A 19,990-nucleotide genomic window follows, 5' to 3' on the forward strand; every position below is an offset into this window, starting at 1 on the left:
TCAAGCAAAGCTAAATTATATGCTATTCAAGAACTTCTGTCTACTTATAAACTTTGTAATATATTTTATTTTGTTAACCGAAAAAGTCCGACTGGGCATGAATCCCGTTTTCAGCGGAGGCCCAGGGAGTATAGCTCCAAAATACAGAGTTCAATTAATAAACTACATATTATCACATTAAGTGCAGTAATAAAAGTAGAATCAACATACAGGATAAAGTCAATTTTTACAGTTAAATATTGTGTACTTTAGGAACATATTTTTATTCACATGACCAGAAATCATATTTAAGCACTCAGTTCTTTTTGCTACATACTAAATTCCAGAAAGTGATTAAAAATGCACTGAGATTATTTGCAAACCATTCAGCTGTGTATTTCAATACCACTCTGTAGTATGGTAATTCAGTCATTTCCCAATCAGTTTAATGCAATACAATGTCACAGAAACTTATCCTATATAAATTCAGTAAACTAGAGATTAAACATTTTATACACACACACACACACACACACACACACACACATTATAATTCTTTACCATAAGATTCACATATCTGTATATATGTAAGGTGAGCAGCTTTTAAGACAACAATCAGATCATCCCCATTTGCCTATATGAACAAAAGAAAAGCTAGAATATACAATTAGACACATTAAAAAGAAACTGTGATAAATTAAACTTTGGTTTCTCTATAAAAAACTACCAAGCAAAATTAACATTTATCTATTCAACATATGAATCTGAAACCAAAATGTGTGCAAACGTTTCTGAAAGGGGTCTAATTATTTCATGACATCTAGCTAACATTTTAAAAATATCAAAACCTAACAATTACCCCCAATCTACTAATTCGGAAGACAGCATTTAAACAATAAGGCATTTTGAGATGTTTTCCCGAAACATAACAGGAAATGCCAAACAGCTACATCTCAAATCAGGATATCACAAAGTACTTATTCAGATTTATGCAGTGAAATGCAATTAACATTCAAAAATGTGAGTGATGACTGATGCACACAGGCATATATGACCACCTACTCATGGAAAGAAGACCAGCACCCAAAGACTAAACTACAGTCTGCTATACAGAACTATAGAAAGTAAGAAGCACTGCACATAAACAACAATTTGATTCTACTCTATAATATCCTCACCACCAAAAAAAAAAAAAACTTAAAAACTGCAAGGCTAATACTTAGTTGTTATGCATTCCAGGACATCTTGAAATGCAATTAAATGAATAATTAAAAGATAAAGACATTAAAAACTTACTTTAAAATATAAAATATAACCAAGAAAAATTAATACATTTACAATAGAACCACAGCTACTGCGGCCCCCTAAAACATACAAATGTACAGAGAAGAAAATACAAAATTAGATGGTCTATAGGTACATTCTGTTCAAGCATAGTCACAAAATGTTCAGGATCATAAAACTTTATTTGAAGTCTTGCACTGTAGTAGTTAGAAGACAAAGACTGTACGTTCTGTTATACAATGCCATTATTTAAAAAGGTATGTATTGTATAGTATATCAGCTGTAATCCATATCCTTGTGCAGGTAATGCTCGGTTTACCCACAGCTGGCATTTTGGTTTGGTCATTTAAACTTTGCCTTCATGTCCAAATTACACCAGCCAAAGTCACAAGAATTATTGATAAATAAAGGTCTTAACTAAATAATGAAACCAGGAAGGCTGTCTCAAAAGACAAGGTTAAAATAGCCAAGCTGCACAATGACACAACAGTTAGCACTTCTGAGTCACAGTACTAGATCCTCCAGTTCATCTCTTGGCTTGCTTGCCTTCTGTACAGTTTGCAGATCTTCACTACATACATACGTTTTTCCCCCAGGTTCTCCAGTTTCCTCCCACATCCAAATTACATGTTGTGGGCAAACTAGTGAATATTCAAATTGCTCACAGGTGTTCCTGCTGCACATGAACGTGTCTTGCAAAAGACTGGTATTTTATCAAGGACTGGTTTCTCTGCTTTGTGCCAGTGAATGCCATGATATTAAATTACTGCAAGCAGATATTTCAATAACTAAAATAAAAAAAAAGTATTTCCCTCTCCTGCACTTCCTTCTTCAGCATCAAGTTATTCAGGGTTTTAGTACAGCTTAAAGATTCTGAAATATTAATGAAATTGTAAACTTTCACAATAAATTCCTTTATGCATCAGTCAGTTCTTAAAACCCCAAAATTGCATTTAATGCTGATATGCATAATTCAGCAAATTCCAGAATTGTTTTTCTGGCACTGACTGAATATTAAACAACAAACTATGCTAAAATAGCAAGATTTTAGAAAGATGGAATTTGCAACCAAATCAGTGTGTTTCACCAATCTAACGACTACATTTCCTAGTTATGAGTTCTCCCATTTCAAAACCACTCAACTGCATTTTAAGTGGCTTCTCTAATAATGAATTCAAGTATTATCAAATTAATAACCCCCAAAGAGGAACTTGTGGTTAAGCATTGCACTACTGTTCAAAGCAAATAATAAATTATTAAATACTCGGAAAGTTTCTTCCAAAACTGTTACTCTAGAACATCAGCCATGATCACCTAGTTTCCAACAATCAACTTTGCAATCATGAATAAACAAAACAGATTTTGCAGAGATGCCAGTCGATAAAAACTCATGCTGTGTATTACTCTGTGTTCACAAGTAGCTTATCACCATCATGAATTAAGAGTTAAACAGACTCAAAGAAAAGGACTATTTACAAAAGGCTTTTGACACTTAAATCTTTTATGTGTTGTCTTCCTCTTTTGCAAGCAGTAATCCTGTCACATGACCAGCAGATGTAGTAACCTCTTGACAAGTTCCAGTCGCTTGGCTTAAGTAAACAGCAAGTATGTGCTTGCACTACAAAAAGAAACAAAGGCAAAAAGTAATCTCTATACTGACAATAGCAATCATACAGCCAGCAAGCAATAAGTGCAAACACAATTAATGAATCTCTACTGTAATATTTTTATTTTTAATCACAAATGAGCAGATTACATGCTTAAGGAAAATTTATTAATGTAAGATAGAAAAAAGTTCCTTAACCGGGACCCAAAAACTGATTCAGATATACTTAGCTGTGCTAACAGTTGTATTTGGAAATGAAATTTCGGGATATCTGGATATAACATTCTTCCTCTATTACACAACCTGTTGATGCATAACAAACAGCTAAGTTATGTGTAAAAGATTAACAGTATGTTCCCAACAAAAAAACAATGCGTATGTAACACACACACACACACACACACACACACACACACATTCACAATTCCCTATCTGCATCTAACCAGGCTTCACTACTGTTCACCAGACAGCAACCACTGGTATACCATGAACTGTGTTCTGTCACAGAAAAGCAATTTTTTTTAATGAAATGATGCATGGAAGGAAAGGTTTAAAAGTAAATAGTAAATTGAAAAATCAAAGAACAAACAGACAAAATTCCCCTGGTCTACCTATAGAAAGCTATTTGGTACAGAAGATACAATGGAGAAAGGGAAGGTTGAAATGCCCTGCTGCTTTAAGGAATTCTTCCAGATATTTATGGTAATGAAAGCAGTGCTGCTTTGTTAGAACACGTACAAGGTAATCTTCTATAAGTAGGTACAGTCCTAGCATGAAGAACCCAAATTAGTTACAACAATAGATATAGTATTTCTTCTGAAAAGGAAGCCATTTAATGACTGGGATCAAACTTTAACTGAAATGTATTAGATTTGAACCTAATTAGTAAAGAGCTAGCAAAGAATTGGGGTGATTGCAAAATGAAGATCTGAAGTACTGTCGTAATAAAAGCAAATGAGATACAGAACAGTCACAGCAGGTACTTTAATGGGTTTAAAAAGTAAGAGTTTACAGAACCAAAAAAGAATAAGTGGAACAAAACAGGTTGAAGAGCAAGTGAAAGAAGACAGAATGTCTATGTGAAAGGACTGAATGACTGCAGAGTACTGGTTTTAAAACAACACTTTTTTTACAATAACCCTAAAGCAACCAAATTGTTGGCTCAATATTTAAGGCAACAAAAGGCTGAAAAAGTTAAAACTAAAATCAGGAATTATGAGAATGATAAGGTACAAGTGGACTCAAGAATAATTATGAACTCAATGGTGATTATTAAAGTACACTAAACAGGTAAGTTACAGAGACTGATGGCCATACATTGGAAATTGTAACATATTTGAGACAATCACAATTTCCAGTTAACAGAAGAAGGAACCATATTAACATCAACAATAAAGGAAACTGAAATTAAGGAAGCAATGAGAAACTAGAATACAGGAAAACCACTGGTAGTGATGGACTGTAGCACTTTTTAACAATATTTTTTTCTGGGTGGGGATGCAACCTTAAAGTGGAAGAGAGCAATAGTGGTTGTTATATCAAATGATGGATGCAGTCCCATTTCAAATCTCAGCTATGATTACTATGTCATTATAACAATTCTGGCAAAAAGAATGGTAAATATATTGCTGAGAATAATAGACCTAGATCACTGTGGGTTTCTAGAAGGTGGATTATTAAGAGAACCACCATGATTCAAAAAGACACACTGGACAACAACATATTAATGATAGGTTTGTATTCCAAAAACTCTAAAACACAGTCAGGAAGGAATTTATGAGGAGATCATTTGAGGCATCTGAGTTTCCAAAAAAGGCAAACTTAAATTTATTACCTACAGAGGAGTGCAAGCTATGGCAAACTGTGGTGGTAAGCCATCTAAAGCATTTAGCCTTACAAGAGGAACCAGGCAGGGGTGTCAACTTTCATCTCAATTACTTGCATTATATTTAGAGTTATTAGTCAGTGACATAAAACAAGCAAACACAAACAGATTAATACTTATCAGAAAATAACCCTTCCTGCAGATGACATTATATGCTACCAATCTTGAATGTGTTATAGACATTATATTCAATAAACAAAAATATTTTATCAGTATATAAAGTAAATAAAACAAAAACGACGACTCCAACAGCAATGGAATTATACCTTAACACATGATTTGGTACAGATCTTCCCCTTTTTTCTGGGGTTATAATAAGATAAGACACTTGGGAATTTGGTTGAAAATGGGATGTTAAGCAAACAGCTACAGAAACACACTACTCAAACATTATAATTAAGACTAGACTACAGAAATTATTTATGGAAACGGACAATAAGATTCAACTGATTAAGATGTTTTGGTCCGCTGGTTCTTTATGACGGTAAGGTTTACATGATCAACAACAAGATCACAAGAGTATAAAAAAGAAATTAAGGAGTTTCTTTGGAATAACAAGAGTGTGTGTGCAAAGGGAAAAATAATATTGCAATACAAAGGACCAGAGTGGTTTGGGACTTGCAGTACAGGAGACATAATGTAAAGCCACGCATCTTAGTTTAATGTACTTGATTCAAGGCATAGAATGTATGCCCAAATGGAAACACATGATAGGCACAGTGCCCAATTAGGTAACAACACGATCACATCTGGGGATATTTAGAAAATGAATATAAAAAGCACATACGTTTTATATATATTTATTTATTTATTTACCGGGAAAGTCCAACTGGGCCAGAAGTCCACTTTCAGTGGAGGCCGGGAGAAAAGCTCCACAGAAATGCAAGCAATATACAATAATTAGATAGTACAATAGTATACGTACAGTAAGATGCAGAATACATATCGTCTAGCTAGTCTACTAGATACAGGTTCAAAAAGAAAACAACAAGCATTTCAGTGAAGATCACTGTTAGAAAAAATAAAGTTAGTAGTGTGTACATATTAAACATAGTTATGAACAAATGAGATTTCCTTTATATATATTTATTTTTGAGTAGCAATTAACACTTGAGGTGGTCCCTTGCCATAAACAAACTTTACAACAAAAGGAAGAAACTGTTGCAGAAAAGAGGAAAATCCCAGGATGCAAAAAACTCCCTTACCAGTCTGGGTAAGAAGCTGAGATCCCTCATAAAATCCTCCAAAGCTAGTTACGAAAAAAGAAGTTATGTCTTACCATAACGTTCCATCTGTATTGTTGATCCTCGTTCAGTCATTACGCATGGGTATCGGTTCCGAGCTCGGAACCGAGCCAGCCATTTTCCAAGCTCGCGTCAGCTTCAAACTCTCGAGCTAAATTCTTACCCACAACCCCCCTCTCCCTGTTACCTCATATTGAGTTTGCAAGTCAAAGAAGGTAGAGGCTACCTCTGGTCAAATAACCTAAGAGAACCGGATGGTGAGATCCACTAGAAACCACAGGAGGGGGAAGGAGGGAGGGTAGTAATGACTGAACGAGGATCAACAATACAGATGGAACATTATGGTAAGACATAACTTCTTTATCTGATATTGTTAATCTTCATTCATTCCTTACGCATGGGACAGAGTCCCCTGCTACCTCTATTCCTGGGAGGCTCTCATGGAAGGACATTCCTGAGCACCACAGAACCGAAAGATGCTCTTCCCCTGGAGGCCAAATCCAATTTGTAATGATTGATGAAGGTATGAGGTGTAGCCCAAGTTGCAGCTGCACAGACATCATGCAAGAAAGCTCTGGCATGGAAAGCAGAAGAAGTTGCCACCGATCTTGTTGAATGAGCTTCCATGGTAGTAGGCAACAAGATATTACGTTGTGTATAAATAAAGGTCACACAGTCCTTCAAACCATCTAGCTAATGTGACCTTAGCAACAGCAGATCCTAATCTAGGTCTAGAAAAGGCCAAAAATAACTGGTCAGATTTACAAAAGTGTTTAGTCCCGTTTAAGTAAAAATGGATTTGCCTGTGTATATCTAGGGTATGTATGCAATACTCTCCTCTGAATGATTGGGAAAGAAAACTGGCAATTCAATGGCTTGATTAATGGACATTTCAGAGATCACTTTAGGCAGAAATGACGGATTAGTTCTCAGAGACACTCTGTCTCTATGAAAACTCATGTATGGACTCTTGATACATAAAGCTTGAAGTTCAGAAATACATTTGGCAGAAGTAATAGCAACCAAAAACAAGGTTTTCCATGACAAATACTTGAGGTCGCAAGAAGAAGCTGGTTCGAAAGGTGACACTGTCAGAGCTTGTAGAACTAATGATAAATCCCATGGTTGAACAGGTTCTCTAAAAGGTGGCTTCAAATGATTCACACCTTTTATGAAGGTCTTGCACAATTTGTGGGATATGAGATGAATCTTGGACACCCTCATGAAAATTAGAAATTGCAGCCAAATGAACTCTAATGGTAGAGGCCGAAAGACTCGATTGAAACAGGTCGGCCAGATAGTCTAGTATTATTGACACTGGTGCTGAAAAGGGGTCTACTTTTTTATCTTTCAGACAGGTAAATCTTTTCCACTTGCTCAGATAAGTAATTCTAGAGGACGACTTATGAGAAGCAATGAGAATATCACGTACTGGTAAAGAAAGATCATTCTGCCTGGCAATCAAGGGAACTGGAGTAGCCAAGCCGTGAGCTTCAGGTTGTTCAAGCTGGGATGAATCAGGTTCTGTGGGTGTGAGATCAACTCCAGGGTTGGATGGAAAATCCATTGTCAATCTAGTAGGTGAGCCCAAAGGAAGGGGAACCAAATCTGTCGAGGCCAATATGGTGCTATGATGATCACCTTGCTCTTCAACCAACGGGCTTTCTTCAGAAATTGGGGAATGAGGGGAAAGAGGGGAAATCCGTAAAGAAGACCCGAGGGCCAATCGTGGACTAGAGCGTCCCTGGGTGACTGTCCTGGAGGGGGAATCAGGGCGAAGTAGCTGCCGCATTTGTAGTTGGTCAGGGATGCAAAGAGATCGCAGCAAGGACTGCCCCAGCGGTGGAAGATCTCTGCCGCCATCAAGGGATTCAGGGACCACTCATGAGGTTGAAGAATGCACCTGCTGAGTCTGTCTGCTATCAGGCTGGAAGAAAACGGTTGGTAGCCATCGCCCATTGCCATATCCTCATGGCCTCTCGACAAAGTGGGTAAGATTTGGTTCCACCTTGCTTGTTGATGTACCAGACCACCGCCATGTTTCGCAATTGTCCCAGACGGCAGCAGGGGATGGAATGCTTGCAATGCCAGAGGCACCACCCTCAGCTCTAGAACATTTATATGCAAATGGGCCTCCAGTTCGGACCAAGTGCCTTGGACTGTCTGTCCCTGACATAGTCCCCCCCACCTCATCAGGGAGGCATCCATGGTCACTGTGGCCTTGGGTTGCTGGGGGGAGAAGGGGCAAGACCATTGTGAGAGATTGTGTGTCATCCACCAATTTAAATCCTGTTTGCACCTGTGGGTTACTTGAATCATGGCTGAAAGAGGATGCTGAAAAGGATACCATTGGGTGAGCAGTAGCCATTGTAGAAGCACGTGAAACCTGGCCAGGGGAACAATGATGATGGAGGCTGCCATGGAACCCAACAGCTGAAGAACCGAGTGAGCAGTGGATCTTTCTTTTGAAAGGATTGGTTTTAGTTGTTGCTTTATCCTTAGAATTCTGTGCTCTGGAATAGTAGCTCTGCGTTTTTTTTCTGTCCGAGATAATTGAATTCTGTTGACTGAGATGGGGTGAGATTGGATTTTTGCCAGTTTATGGTTATGCCTAGCCTTTGAGCAGCGAGGAGAGAGTATGCCAGGGCTTTTTCCAATAGATGTCTGATGGGGATGGAAATGAGCCAGTCGTCTAGGTATGGAAACACCTGGAATCCTTGGTCGCAAATGAGCTGTGACAACTGCCATGCACTTTGTGAACACTCTGGGGGCTGTAGAGAGTCCGAAGGGCAGTACTCTGAACTGGTAGTGACTGGCTCCCTGCGGAGCGCAGAAATCTTCTTGATGGCCTGTCCACCTTTATGTGGTAGTACACATCTTGAAGATCTATAGAGCACATCCAATCGGCTTTTTCCAAAAGCGGGAGGATAGACTGTATTGTGACCATCCGGAATTTTTGTACTGGTAGTGACTGGCTCCCACACGGAAGCGCAGAAATCTTCTTGATGGCCTGTCCACCTTTATGTGGTAGTACACATCTTGAAGATCTATAGAGCTAGAGCACATCCAATCAGCTTTTTCCAAAAGCGGGAGGGATAGACTGTATTGTGACCATCCGGAATTTTTGTACTCTCACAAACTTGTTCAGTACACTGAGATCCAAAATTGGTCTCCAGTCCCCGGTTTTCTTTGGCACCAAAAATAGTCTAGAGTAGAATCCGGATCCTATCTGGCCTGGAGGGACCATTTGGATGACTTTTTCTTAGCAGTTTTTCTATCTCTAGTACTGCTTCTTCCCTTTGTCTGGGTGGAACGTCGGGAAGAATTTTGGAAAGGACGGGACAAAGATCTAAGGGGATATGATAACCTCTGGTTATAATCCTTTGTACCCAAGAATTGGTGGTGATGGTTAGCCAGGCAGAAGGGTACAAGGAGAAACATCCCGCAACCACCTCCACAGGAAAGGAGTTGGGCTGCTCTTCAGGAGCGCTGGTAGGATTGACCAGGAAAGAATCCCTGGAACCCTGGTTACGCGGACCCCCTCTGCCCCAAAAGGAGCGTCTTCCCTGTGAGTTTCCCCCTCTGCCTCTGGGGGAGAACTCGGCCTGTGTGTCACGGAAAGGACCCTGAGATTTCTTGACCCATATCTTCCCACTCTTTTGGTTTCAGGAGAAAGCACGTTGAGGGGAAGAATAACGGACACCTACGGCAGAAAGGGTCTTACAGTCCTGTTCACATCTGGCCAGTGTGCTTTTAACTTTGGGCCCAAACAATGAGGAGGCCTCAATGGGGGCATTAAGAAAGGAAGACTTAAAGGATTCCGCAAAGTTTTACAAGCGCATCCAGGCATGTCGTCTCAAGACCGCAGCTGAACCCACTGCTCTAGGTGCTCCTTCTGATGCATGAGATATCAATCGCATAGAGGAGTTAGATACAGATTCAATGGTGGCCAGCTGAGAGGCCACTTTGTCATGGACCTCATCAGACACAGCACCAGCCAAGGTTTCAGACCGCTCAGAAACCAGATTCCTCTGAAGCCTGGTAAAATGTGCCATATAATTCAGAGACCTGATAGCAAATTTTGCTGAAGCAAAGGTGCGCTTCCCTATCCTGTCCAGGGCCCAGGACTCTCTGAGGCAGATGGACAGTCTGGCTTTCTTCTTCTGCCAGATCCTTTTTTGTTGCGGCCGCCACCACCAAAGCATCCACAGGGAGACCTTTGGACCAATGGGGATCTGAAGCAAGAGGGGACAAGATCTTATCTGGCCTCCGGGGAATAGCTTAGACGGTATCAGGAGCCTTCCAAGCACCCTGCACAATGAGCCAGACAAGTTCATCAGCAGGTGGAGTAACCCAGGAGGTAGGGGGCCAGGCACGAAAGGCCTGCAGGAACACAGATTCCTCAGAGGTCGGATTAGAGGACTGCCAGTCACCTCTCTGTTTCAGGATTTCGAGGATATCACACCAAAGGATACCTCAGAGGGTGATCACGGTGATCCTTCCCCCTCATCGAAATATGTGTTTTCGGTGAGGGACTCCTCTGTGGAGTCCATGTGCTTCCTCTTACATGAACATTTCCCGTGGACCTCCTCAGCAGGAGAAGCTGGAGAAGACAGCGGAAAAGGGGATTACTGAGGGAATACGTCTTGCAACCCCTGCACCCGGTGTCTGCTAGGTGCGACTTGTGAAACCAGTGTACCAGAGGAGGGCGGAGGTATAGACAGTCCGGAATCGCCAGCAGCAGCGAAAGCCTTTTCCATCAGTTGGAAGGCTGGTCCACCCGAAGAGGAGTGCATGTCTAGGACAGGGATCACCCCTCTCCTAAGTGGCTCAACCTGCCAACCCGGAGTCCCTGGATGGCTGTGGAACAGCAAACTATGCGTGTCTCAACTGACATCCTGGGTCGCAGCAAAACTTTCCTGCCATGAAGGCAACTGCAGTTCCTTAGTGAGATCCATAAAGGGAACCGCAGACAGAGAAGACTGTGCTATATCCATGGACTTCAAAGGCAATGAAGGAGGAGAATAAGAAGGGGTCTTTGGAGATGGGTGATCACCTCCCAAGGAAGGATAGTTCCTGAGGGGTGGGATACCTCTGGCCAAGAGTACCTGGTCCACAAGATGCAACACATCATGTTCGGAAAGGCTTCTAGTGGACCTCACGGAGACTGAGGGAGAAAAAGGCCTGTCCACATAAGAGGCAGACTCGGTGCCTATCTTATCTGACCACACCAAAGACAACAGTGCTGATAGAGACTGGACTACTGTTGTCTGCACCGAAGAGGTCATCGGTGCTGAGGTCATGGTCTGCACCGAGAGAGGGATTGGTGCCGAAGCCGGAACAGACACAGGGATCGGTGCCGAAGTGGCTGTCAGTGCCGAAGCTGGAAACGACAAAACTGGAGTCAACAATAAAGGCGTCGGTTCCGAGAAAGATCTCGGAGCCGACACGGTCAAGGTCTGCACCAACTGAACGGTCGGTGCCGACACAGTGGTAATGGTCTGAACTGAGGAGCCCCACGGTGCCGATATATAGAAGGCTGCAAGAGAAGATGGAGCCGAAATCACTAATGGAGCCGAAGGTCTAGGCACTGAAAGCACTGGGGCTGACAGAGAGCTCCAGAGCCAAAACTTTAGCCTTTTTAGGTTTTGGTTGGCAGGAGTCCCCAGCCGGGGACAAAGACAAAGATTTAGCCTTAGTAGGAACATCCATTTTCTTATGGGCTCTAGGAGGGGTTGAGACCTCCAATCCAGAAATAGCCTCTGAAAAGGGAGATTTTAGAAATTCCTTCGGTATCAGCTTGTTTTTCCTTTCCAACAATGTTCTATTAGAAAAGTTCTCAAAAATAGTACAGGGTGGTTCAACAGACAAATGGGAAGCTCCCAAACAATAAACACACAGAGTGTGGATCAGAAGTAGGCAGTTTGTGTCCACAATCAGAACACCGCTTAAACCCCGGACTACCTTTTTTATCTGCCATGACAGCAAATTAATTAATAGAAAAGTACCAACAATGGTACAAGAGAGTACTCGAAGGTATGAGAGAGAAAAGGGAAAAAGATTACCAATGATGGTAAAGCGAGAATACCTCGCGGTAAAAGTAGTAAGGAAAAAGCAGAAAAACCTGAAGAAATTATGAAAGCTAAATGCGATAGGTTAAGAGACAATAAAATGTGAACTTTTCTGACAGAAAAGTAATTTGTAAAGTAATTAAACAACAATTGACTGTACTTAGCTCAAGAGTAGTAGCTTGACACGACCGGATGGCAACGCAGCAAATGAAATCTGAGGTAACAAGGAGAGGGGGATTGTGGGTAAGAGTTTAGCTCGAGAGTCTGAAGCTGACGCGAGCTTGGAAAATGGCCGGCTTGGTTCAGAGCTCGGAAGAGATACCCATGAGTAAGGAATGAACGAGGATTAACAATATCAGATATAAAATTGCCAAAGATTCCAAAGACAACCACAAGGCATTCTATAGCTATGTCAAGAATCTAAACGGCAATGCTCAGATCTGCACTGAGCTACAACAGAATGGCATTAAATATACTGATCCCAAAGATAGTGCCAATATCCTGGCAGATCGATTCAGTGCAAACTTAACCCCCCTCTCACCCCCTAAAGGGCCCATCTCAATATCGAAAGATTGCCAAATTCCGGTAATAACGGCCACACAGGTAAAACACGTGTTTTCCAAAGCAAGACCAAGACTCACTCCGCTAAGAAAAGGAAACCAGTCTGGTGGTCCCCTGCCATAAACAGGTTATACAACAGGAGGAGGAAACTAGTTCAGAAAAAAAGCAAATCCCAAGAAGGAAAGACATCCCTAATCAGTATCAGTAAGAAACTAAGGTCCCTCATAAAATAATCCAAGGCTAACTTCGAAAGAAAAATAGCCAAGGATTCGAAAGATAACCACAAAGCCTTCTTTAGCTATGTCAAGAATCTAAGTGGCAACTCGCAGATATGCTCCGAGTTAGTGCAAAATAGCACAAAATATACTGAACCTACTGATATTGCCAACATCCTGGCAGATAGATTCAGTGTAAACTTCATCTCCCTCTCACCTTCAAAAGGGCCCACAATAATACCGGAAAAGTGTAGTGTCCCGGAAATCACACAAGCACAGGTGAAAACAGCCCTTTCAAAAGCCAAAAACACAGCATCAATTGGGCCAGATGGTGTCTCAGACTACGTCTTGCACGAATTACAGAACAAACTAACCCCCCACCTAAAAACGTTATTCAACCTCTGCCTCTCCACAGGCTACGTGCCCATAGAATGGCACACAACAGCGGTTATTCCGCTCCACAAAGGAGGGGCCACAAATGACCCTGTTAACTATTACCCCATACGCCTGACTAGCTTGGTCTGCAAGGCTATGGAGCGCATCATCATCAAACTCATTTACAAAGACATTGGGAACCTCCAAACACTTGATCCAACCCAGTTCGGCTTTGTTAAGGGCAGATCATGCCTACTAAACCTGGTTGACTTCTTCGAGACAGTCACCAAGGCCATAGACGAGGGAAAGGTGGTTCACACAGCCTACCTTGATCTCGCCAAAGCGTTCAACACCATTCCTCACTCGGGTATTACAGAAAAACTCACCAGCCTGAACATAAACCCCTATATCACAAGATGGGCTGCCAACTGGCTTACAGACAGAACTCACACGGTAAGAATAGTGGGCTTCAGGTCCGACTCTAAGCCAGTCACAAGTGGTGTCCCGCAAGGCTCGGTTCTGGGACCCATATTGTTCGGCATATATTTCTAAGAAGTACAGGCAAACACAGGAGGACTATGGCTAACCAAGTTCGCTGATGACTGCAAACTGGGAGCCATAATTGACTCTCCGGCTGACACAGACATCCTTCAAAAAGGCCTTACTGAGACAGACACCTGGTGTCAAAATCATGGCCTCAATCTAAATGCCAAAAAATGCATAGTCATCCTGTTTGGGAAAAACAAAACATCCACGAATTACCACATAGGCGGCAGCCCCCTTAATACAGAAGAGGTACTAAGAGATCTGGGGACCCAGGTAGATAGTAATCTCTCCTTTGACAATCCTATTGCCAAAGTAGTTAGGAAATCCTTCTATGTGGCCCATCTAATTACTAAGGGGTTCGCATCTAGAAATAAAGAGGTTATAGTGCCCCTCTACTCATCAGACCCATCACAGAGTACAATGCCCCATTTGGGATGTACCTCACAAGACACTTCCAAGAGCTGGAAAGACCACAAAAGCACCTCACCAAGAGGATTACTGGCCTCAAACATATGTCCTATGCAGCCCTGAAAAAACTCCTGCTATACTCAGTGGCATATCGCTTACTCAGAGGTGATCTCTGCCTGACTTACAAAGCCATGTCCAACTCAGAATTGATGGACATGCTCCACCTAAAGAAATCCAAGTCACTGCGAGCCACGCAGCCTAGTGAGCTAGACCTCGCCACAACAATAAATAGAACATGCTGGAGGGATAAGCTTCCTGTCACAGAGACTCCCCATGCTTTGGAACAAAATTCCTAACTACATTAGGCAGAGCCCCTCACTAACACTCTTCAAGAGAAGCCTTGACAAGTGGATGGGTAACAGAAAATACACCCCTGGGATCACTTCATTGGCTCTGCTTGACAGAGGCTCAGTTAATTAATCAATGGGGTGGCGAAAGCCAACAATCTGGCTAGGCTTAAAAATGCCCTCGGGCAGATAGCCTTGTACCGACCTATGAACCTAAGAATACAGCATCCATGAGACCAGACAACATCTCTGGCTGTGTACTACATGAACTACAAAATGAACTGGCACCTCACCTAAGTGTCATGTTTAATCATAGCCTCATCTCAGGCTTTGTGGCCACTGAGTGGTGCACAGCTACAGTTATCCCATTCCACAAGGGGGGATCCATCTTGGATCCTGGGAACTACCGCCCCATCAGTCTGATGAGCCTGATCTGCAAGGCCATGGAACGTATTATCATGGAACTTATAAACAAAGACATTGGCAATCTTCAAACACTGGACCCCACGCAGTTTGGGTTCGTGAAGAGCCGATCTTGTCTCCTGAACCTGACTGACTTCTTTGAATAAGTCTCTAGAGCTGTGGACAAGGGTAAGGTGGTTCACATAGCCTATCTGGACCTCGTCAAGGCCTCCGACACCATCCCCCACTCTGGAATTATAGATAAACTTACTAAGCTGGGCATTAATCCCTACGTCACTCGATGAGTTGCCAACTGGCTTACTGACAGAACCCAGACTGTAAAAGTAGCAGACTCCAAATCCAGCTCCAGATAAGTGACAAGTGGAGTACCTCAGGATTCAGTCCTGGGACCGCTCTTGTTTGGCATCTACTTCTCTGAAGTACAGGCCAACAATAAGGGACTCTGGCTAACAAAGTTCACAGATGACTGCAAACTGGGAGCCATTATTGAATCCCCAAATGATGTGGATAGTCTACAAAAGGGCCTTACAGAAACAGATGCTTGGTGCAAGAGCCAAGGGCTCAAGCTCAATGCCAAGAAATGTACAGTTATCCCCTTTGGGAAAAAACACGTACCCGTGAATTACCACATAGGCGGTAGTACACTAAACACTGAAAGTGTGTTAAGAGACTTAGGGACACAGGTGGACAGTGGTCTCACTTTTGATAACCACATCACCACAGCAGTCAGGAAATCCTTCTATGTGGCACACCTCATCATTAAGGGCTTTTCATCCACAAAAAAGGAGGTCATTGTCCCACTGTACTCATCCCTCATTAGACCCATTATAGAATACAACTCCTCGCTTGGTATGTACCTCTCAAGACATCTGCAACTACAGGAAAGGCACAGAAATACCTCACCAAAAGAATCACAGGCCTAAAGCAGATGCCCTATGCTGACCGTCTAAAAAAACTCCAGCTATACTCTGTCGCATATTGTCTACTCAAAGGCAATCTCTGCTTAACATACAAGGCCAAGTCAAACCCAGAGCTGCTGGACATGCTACACTTCCCTCAGAGAGACACGCTGCAGGGATCTAAACCTTGTCATCACAATGAACAAAACATGCTAGAGGGATAGATTCCTGATCCAGAGACTCACCAGACTCTGGAATAGACTGCCCATATATGTCAAGCAGAGTGCCTCTTTAGCCCTCTTCAAAAGGAACCTTGATGATTGGATGGGAGACAGGAAATTCACCCCAGGAGTCATGTCAGTCGCCCTGCTAGACAGGGGTCCAGGGAAGTAAATACTGTGGGAAGAAATAGACAGGGAATTGTTATGGCTAGGCTTGTATAGGCCCTAGGGCCGATAGCCTAGTACCAACCTATGATAGTGTTTTGAGTGAGCTATAGATATCTTGTCAGTCAGGTGTGGCACAGGTCAATGCCAGTTCCTGGATAGATGTTCAAATAGTAGTTGTTTACAATTGGTAGATTCAGGTGTGGTTTTGAGGGTTTGGTGTAGAGAGTTCCAAATTTGGTTATTTGACTTGAGAATAGGGCTTCACCGTGAGTGTTGTTAGCTTTGTTTACTGTGAGAAAGTTTCTGTCTGCAGATTTTAGACTTTGTAGGCATGAGTAGGGAACAACAAATTCCTTGAGGGATGGGCAACTGTCAGGATGGAAGATGATACAGTGTGTGAATTTAAGTTTGTAGAGATGAAGAAGGTTAGGTATCTCAAGCCAATTTAATTTATGTAGAGCAATACAATGATGGGTTTGGTGGGGAAGGTTAGCTGCGAAACGGGCTACTTTCTTGTAGCAAGTTTCCAATTTGATTAAGTCTGATTTTTTTAAGATGGTAAAGAGGGGGACAGCATATAGGAGTGAAGACAGGAGAAAGGTTCCGGATATGGCTAGTCTGGTATTGTCAGTGAGAAATGGCTTGTTTCTGTCAAGTCAGCCAAGTTTGATGCAAACTTTCTTAACTGTGGTGGCTGTGCGTTGGTCAAATCTGAGTTTGTTGCCAACTGTCACTCCAAGGAGTTTTGTATGCTCAAATGGTTGGATGACTGTGTTATCTGCTGAGAGAATAGTGAAAGGAGGGGTGGTCGGTGATTATATCCTACTGGTAAATAGCATTAACAGTGTCTTTTTGGGGTTGAGGATTAGTTGCGATTTACTTAGATATGTTTCTATATCATTAAAAGCTTGTTGGGCTACTATTTGGAGGTCTGGTAAGGCATCTGCTGAGCAGATTCATCCACATACTGAATTACTTTAGTATGTGTTGTGGATGAGGCTAGACCATTACAGAAGACGGTGAAAAGAAGAGGACCTAGTATAGACCTTTGGGGGTCTCCAACCGAGACAGGCAGAAGTGGTGAGAGTTCAGATTTCCATCGTACTGCTTGTTGTCTGTCAGAAAGATAGCTTAGGAGCCAAGAGAGGGAAGTCTCTGATAGGTTTTGTAAGGCAAGAGTACTAAGGAGTTTCTGATGAGAGACTGTGTCAAACACTTCTGACATGTCTAAAAAGATCGAAGCTACTTGCTCACTTGAATTTCTCAGTTGGTTGATGGTGTTAAGAGAAATTAATTAGAGCTGTGGTGGTGCAATGCTTTGGTCAGAAACCATGTTGGGAGGGAGAGAAAAGGTTGTGAGGTAACAGGTATTGTAGTAATTGAGTGTGGATACATTTTTCCAGAATTTTGACATAGTGGGAAGGATGGCTATGGGTCAGTAATAGTTTAATTCTGTCCATGTTCCTCCTTTATGCAGAGGGGTGATGTAGGACATTTTCCATAATTTTGGGACATATTGTTCTGCTATAGACCTATTTACCAGAATGGAGATAGGCACAGCTATGGCATCAGCTGACAGTTTGAGGTACTCATTGGGGAGTTGGTCAACTGCTAAGGAAGAAGGTTTCAGTTTTTTTCAGCATTGTTCTTATGGTGTTAATTGGGCCAGGTTTGAGGTCAAAGTTGTTGTTGTTAGTTTTACATTAAGTGGAAGAGACAGATGGGTGGAACTGCTCCCTGTAACTAAGGAGAGGATGGTATTTATAAAGTAGGTGTTGATTTGTGAGGCATTACTCACGCTTTGGTTACTGGTTGTTGGTTCTGGTGCTGTAGCTTTATCTGGAGGAGTGAGTTAATTGTTTGCCAGAACTTTTTGAGATGGTTTTCACATTTGTTTTGCATAGTTATATAGTAAGTTTTTTTGTCTAGTTTGAGTTGTTTTTTTGTTTGAGTGTGGAGCTGCTGGTATGCTAGCAAAGTTTTGTCTTTGGTTTTTTGGTATTGATACCAGATTTTTTCCCTTAGTTTTTGAAGTTTAATGATTTCTTTTGATATCCAGGGCAATCTCTTATTTTTAACACATGTACAAGTTGGTGCTAAGCTACTTAGAATAGCTAGAAATGTGTCATTGACGGCCTGGTCAAGTTGGAGATGATGGAGTGGTGTCCAGTTGCATTTATTGAGCATGTCTATGAATGCTTAATTGGAGTAGTTTTTGGTATTTCTAGGTGAGTTGAGCTGATGACAGATTAAATAGGTAGGTCTATGGTCACTTAAATTATCTGGAAAGCATCCAGAGGGATAGGTGTGGGTGGTACTGTTGATAAGGGACTAGTCTAAGATAGATTCCCTTTTGCTATGCTTATCTATTCATGTGGGAAACTGGATTGTTTGGGAGAAACCATGCAGATTTATGAAGGTAGAGGGGTTATCACCAGTGCAAGTCATTCATCATCAGCCCCTTTTTCTCATTTTTCTACATGGGTCGGGGAATTGTGTTAACTACTGCCAACTCTCTCAATTCAGTGCCACACTCCTGCCTTCTTCAACACTCATGACTGAATGTCGCAGATCTTCTTTCACACAATCCATCCACCTCTTTGCTGGACGTCCTCGCTTCGTGTTACCTTCTTCCTGTATGCCCCAAATCTTCCTCACCAGATTGTCTTCTGCTTTTCCAAACATGTGCTCAGACCACCATAATCTGTTCTCTTTGATCTTTTCTACAATTGGAGCTACTTTGGCATCTGCTCTTATAGGTTCATACTAGGCTATCTGCCCTAGGGCATTTATAAGCCTAGCCAGTGTATGCCCTCATTTCTTCGTCTGTCCCACAGTGTGCATCCTACCAGCTTTCTCAGACACTTAATTTCCATCACCTCTAGCTTCTTCAACTGTTCTGCCTTTACTGCCCAGGTTTTTGTACCATACAGTAGTACTGGTCGCACCACTGTCTTGTACACATTACTTTTCAGCTTTTTTGGCATTCTTCTGTCATACACTACACCTGATACTCTATGCCAGTTGGCTGCAGCCCCTCTGATTCTAGCTTTGACCTCTCCATTTAGATTACCCTTCTCCTCAACTACCCCTCCCAGATACTTGAAGCTGTTTACCTGTTCCACTATCTTACCTTCTATCTCTATTCTCAGCTTTTTCTGAGTTCCCCAATTTGTTACCATTACCACAGTCGTATCTGTGCTTAGTTTTATACCATGTGCCTTCAGATTTGCATTCCATTCTCCTATCCTTTGCTGAAGTTCTAGCTCAGAGTCTGCCTGTACCGCCACATCATCTGCATTGAGCCGCTTTGTTGATCCGTCCCCTCCAACCTATTTATTAAACGTAGTCCATCACCAGTATGAACAGCAGTGGGCTCAGATCTAAACCCTGAAGAACACCCACACCCACTGGGAACCCCTCTGTGAGGCTGAACACTGTTCATACTTGAGTCATTGGGTCTTTGTACATAGCCTGCACTAATTCTACCAATGTTTCTGGGACTTCAAACCACCACAGTACTGCCCAAATTAGCTTTCTTGGGATCTTGTCATATGCTTTCTCCAACTCTCGGAATGTCCAGTTGGAGTCTTTCCTCATCTCCAGCATCTTCTCAAGTATCTGTCTCAATGCAAACATCACGTCAGTTGTGCTGCATCCTGAACTGAATCCAAACTGCTCATCTCCCATCTTACATGCTACAACTCTGTGTATCCATTTATCAAGCACCCTCTCCAGAATTTTCATGCAAAAGTTTA

The 19,990-nt window shown here is 42.0% G+C and overlaps 1 protein-coding gene across 10 annotated transcripts in view; it reads right to left on the reverse strand.

Moving 5' to 3' along the window:
- Window positions 1–237: 237 nt before the first annotated feature.
- ZSWIM7 (zinc finger SWIM-type containing 7) overlaps window positions 238–19,990 on the reverse strand; it is a 301,544-nt gene continuing 281,791 nt past the window's right edge. For 7 of the 10 annotated variants that reach the window (XM_044054512.1, XM_044054516.1, XM_044054519.1 and 4 more), the window contains one exon: window positions 1,427–2,881. In XM_044054512.1, coding sequence (XP_043910447.1) covers window positions 2,765–2,881 — 117 coding nt within the window. In that variant the 3' untranslated portion in view covers window positions 1,427–2,764. Of the gene's footprint in view, window positions 2,882–19,990 lie in introns of all 10 variants that reach the window. The other 3 variants (XM_044054513.1, XM_044054520.1, XR_006362586.1) reach the window with 2 other exon arrangements.

This window comes from Protopterus annectens, chromosome 13.part0, assembly GCF_019279795.1.
Source record: "Protopterus annectens isolate FY-2018-M chromosome 13.part0, PAN1.0, whole genome shotgun sequence".
NCBI lineage: Eukaryota > Metazoa > Chordata > Ceratodontiformes > Protopteridae > Protopterus > Protopterus annectens.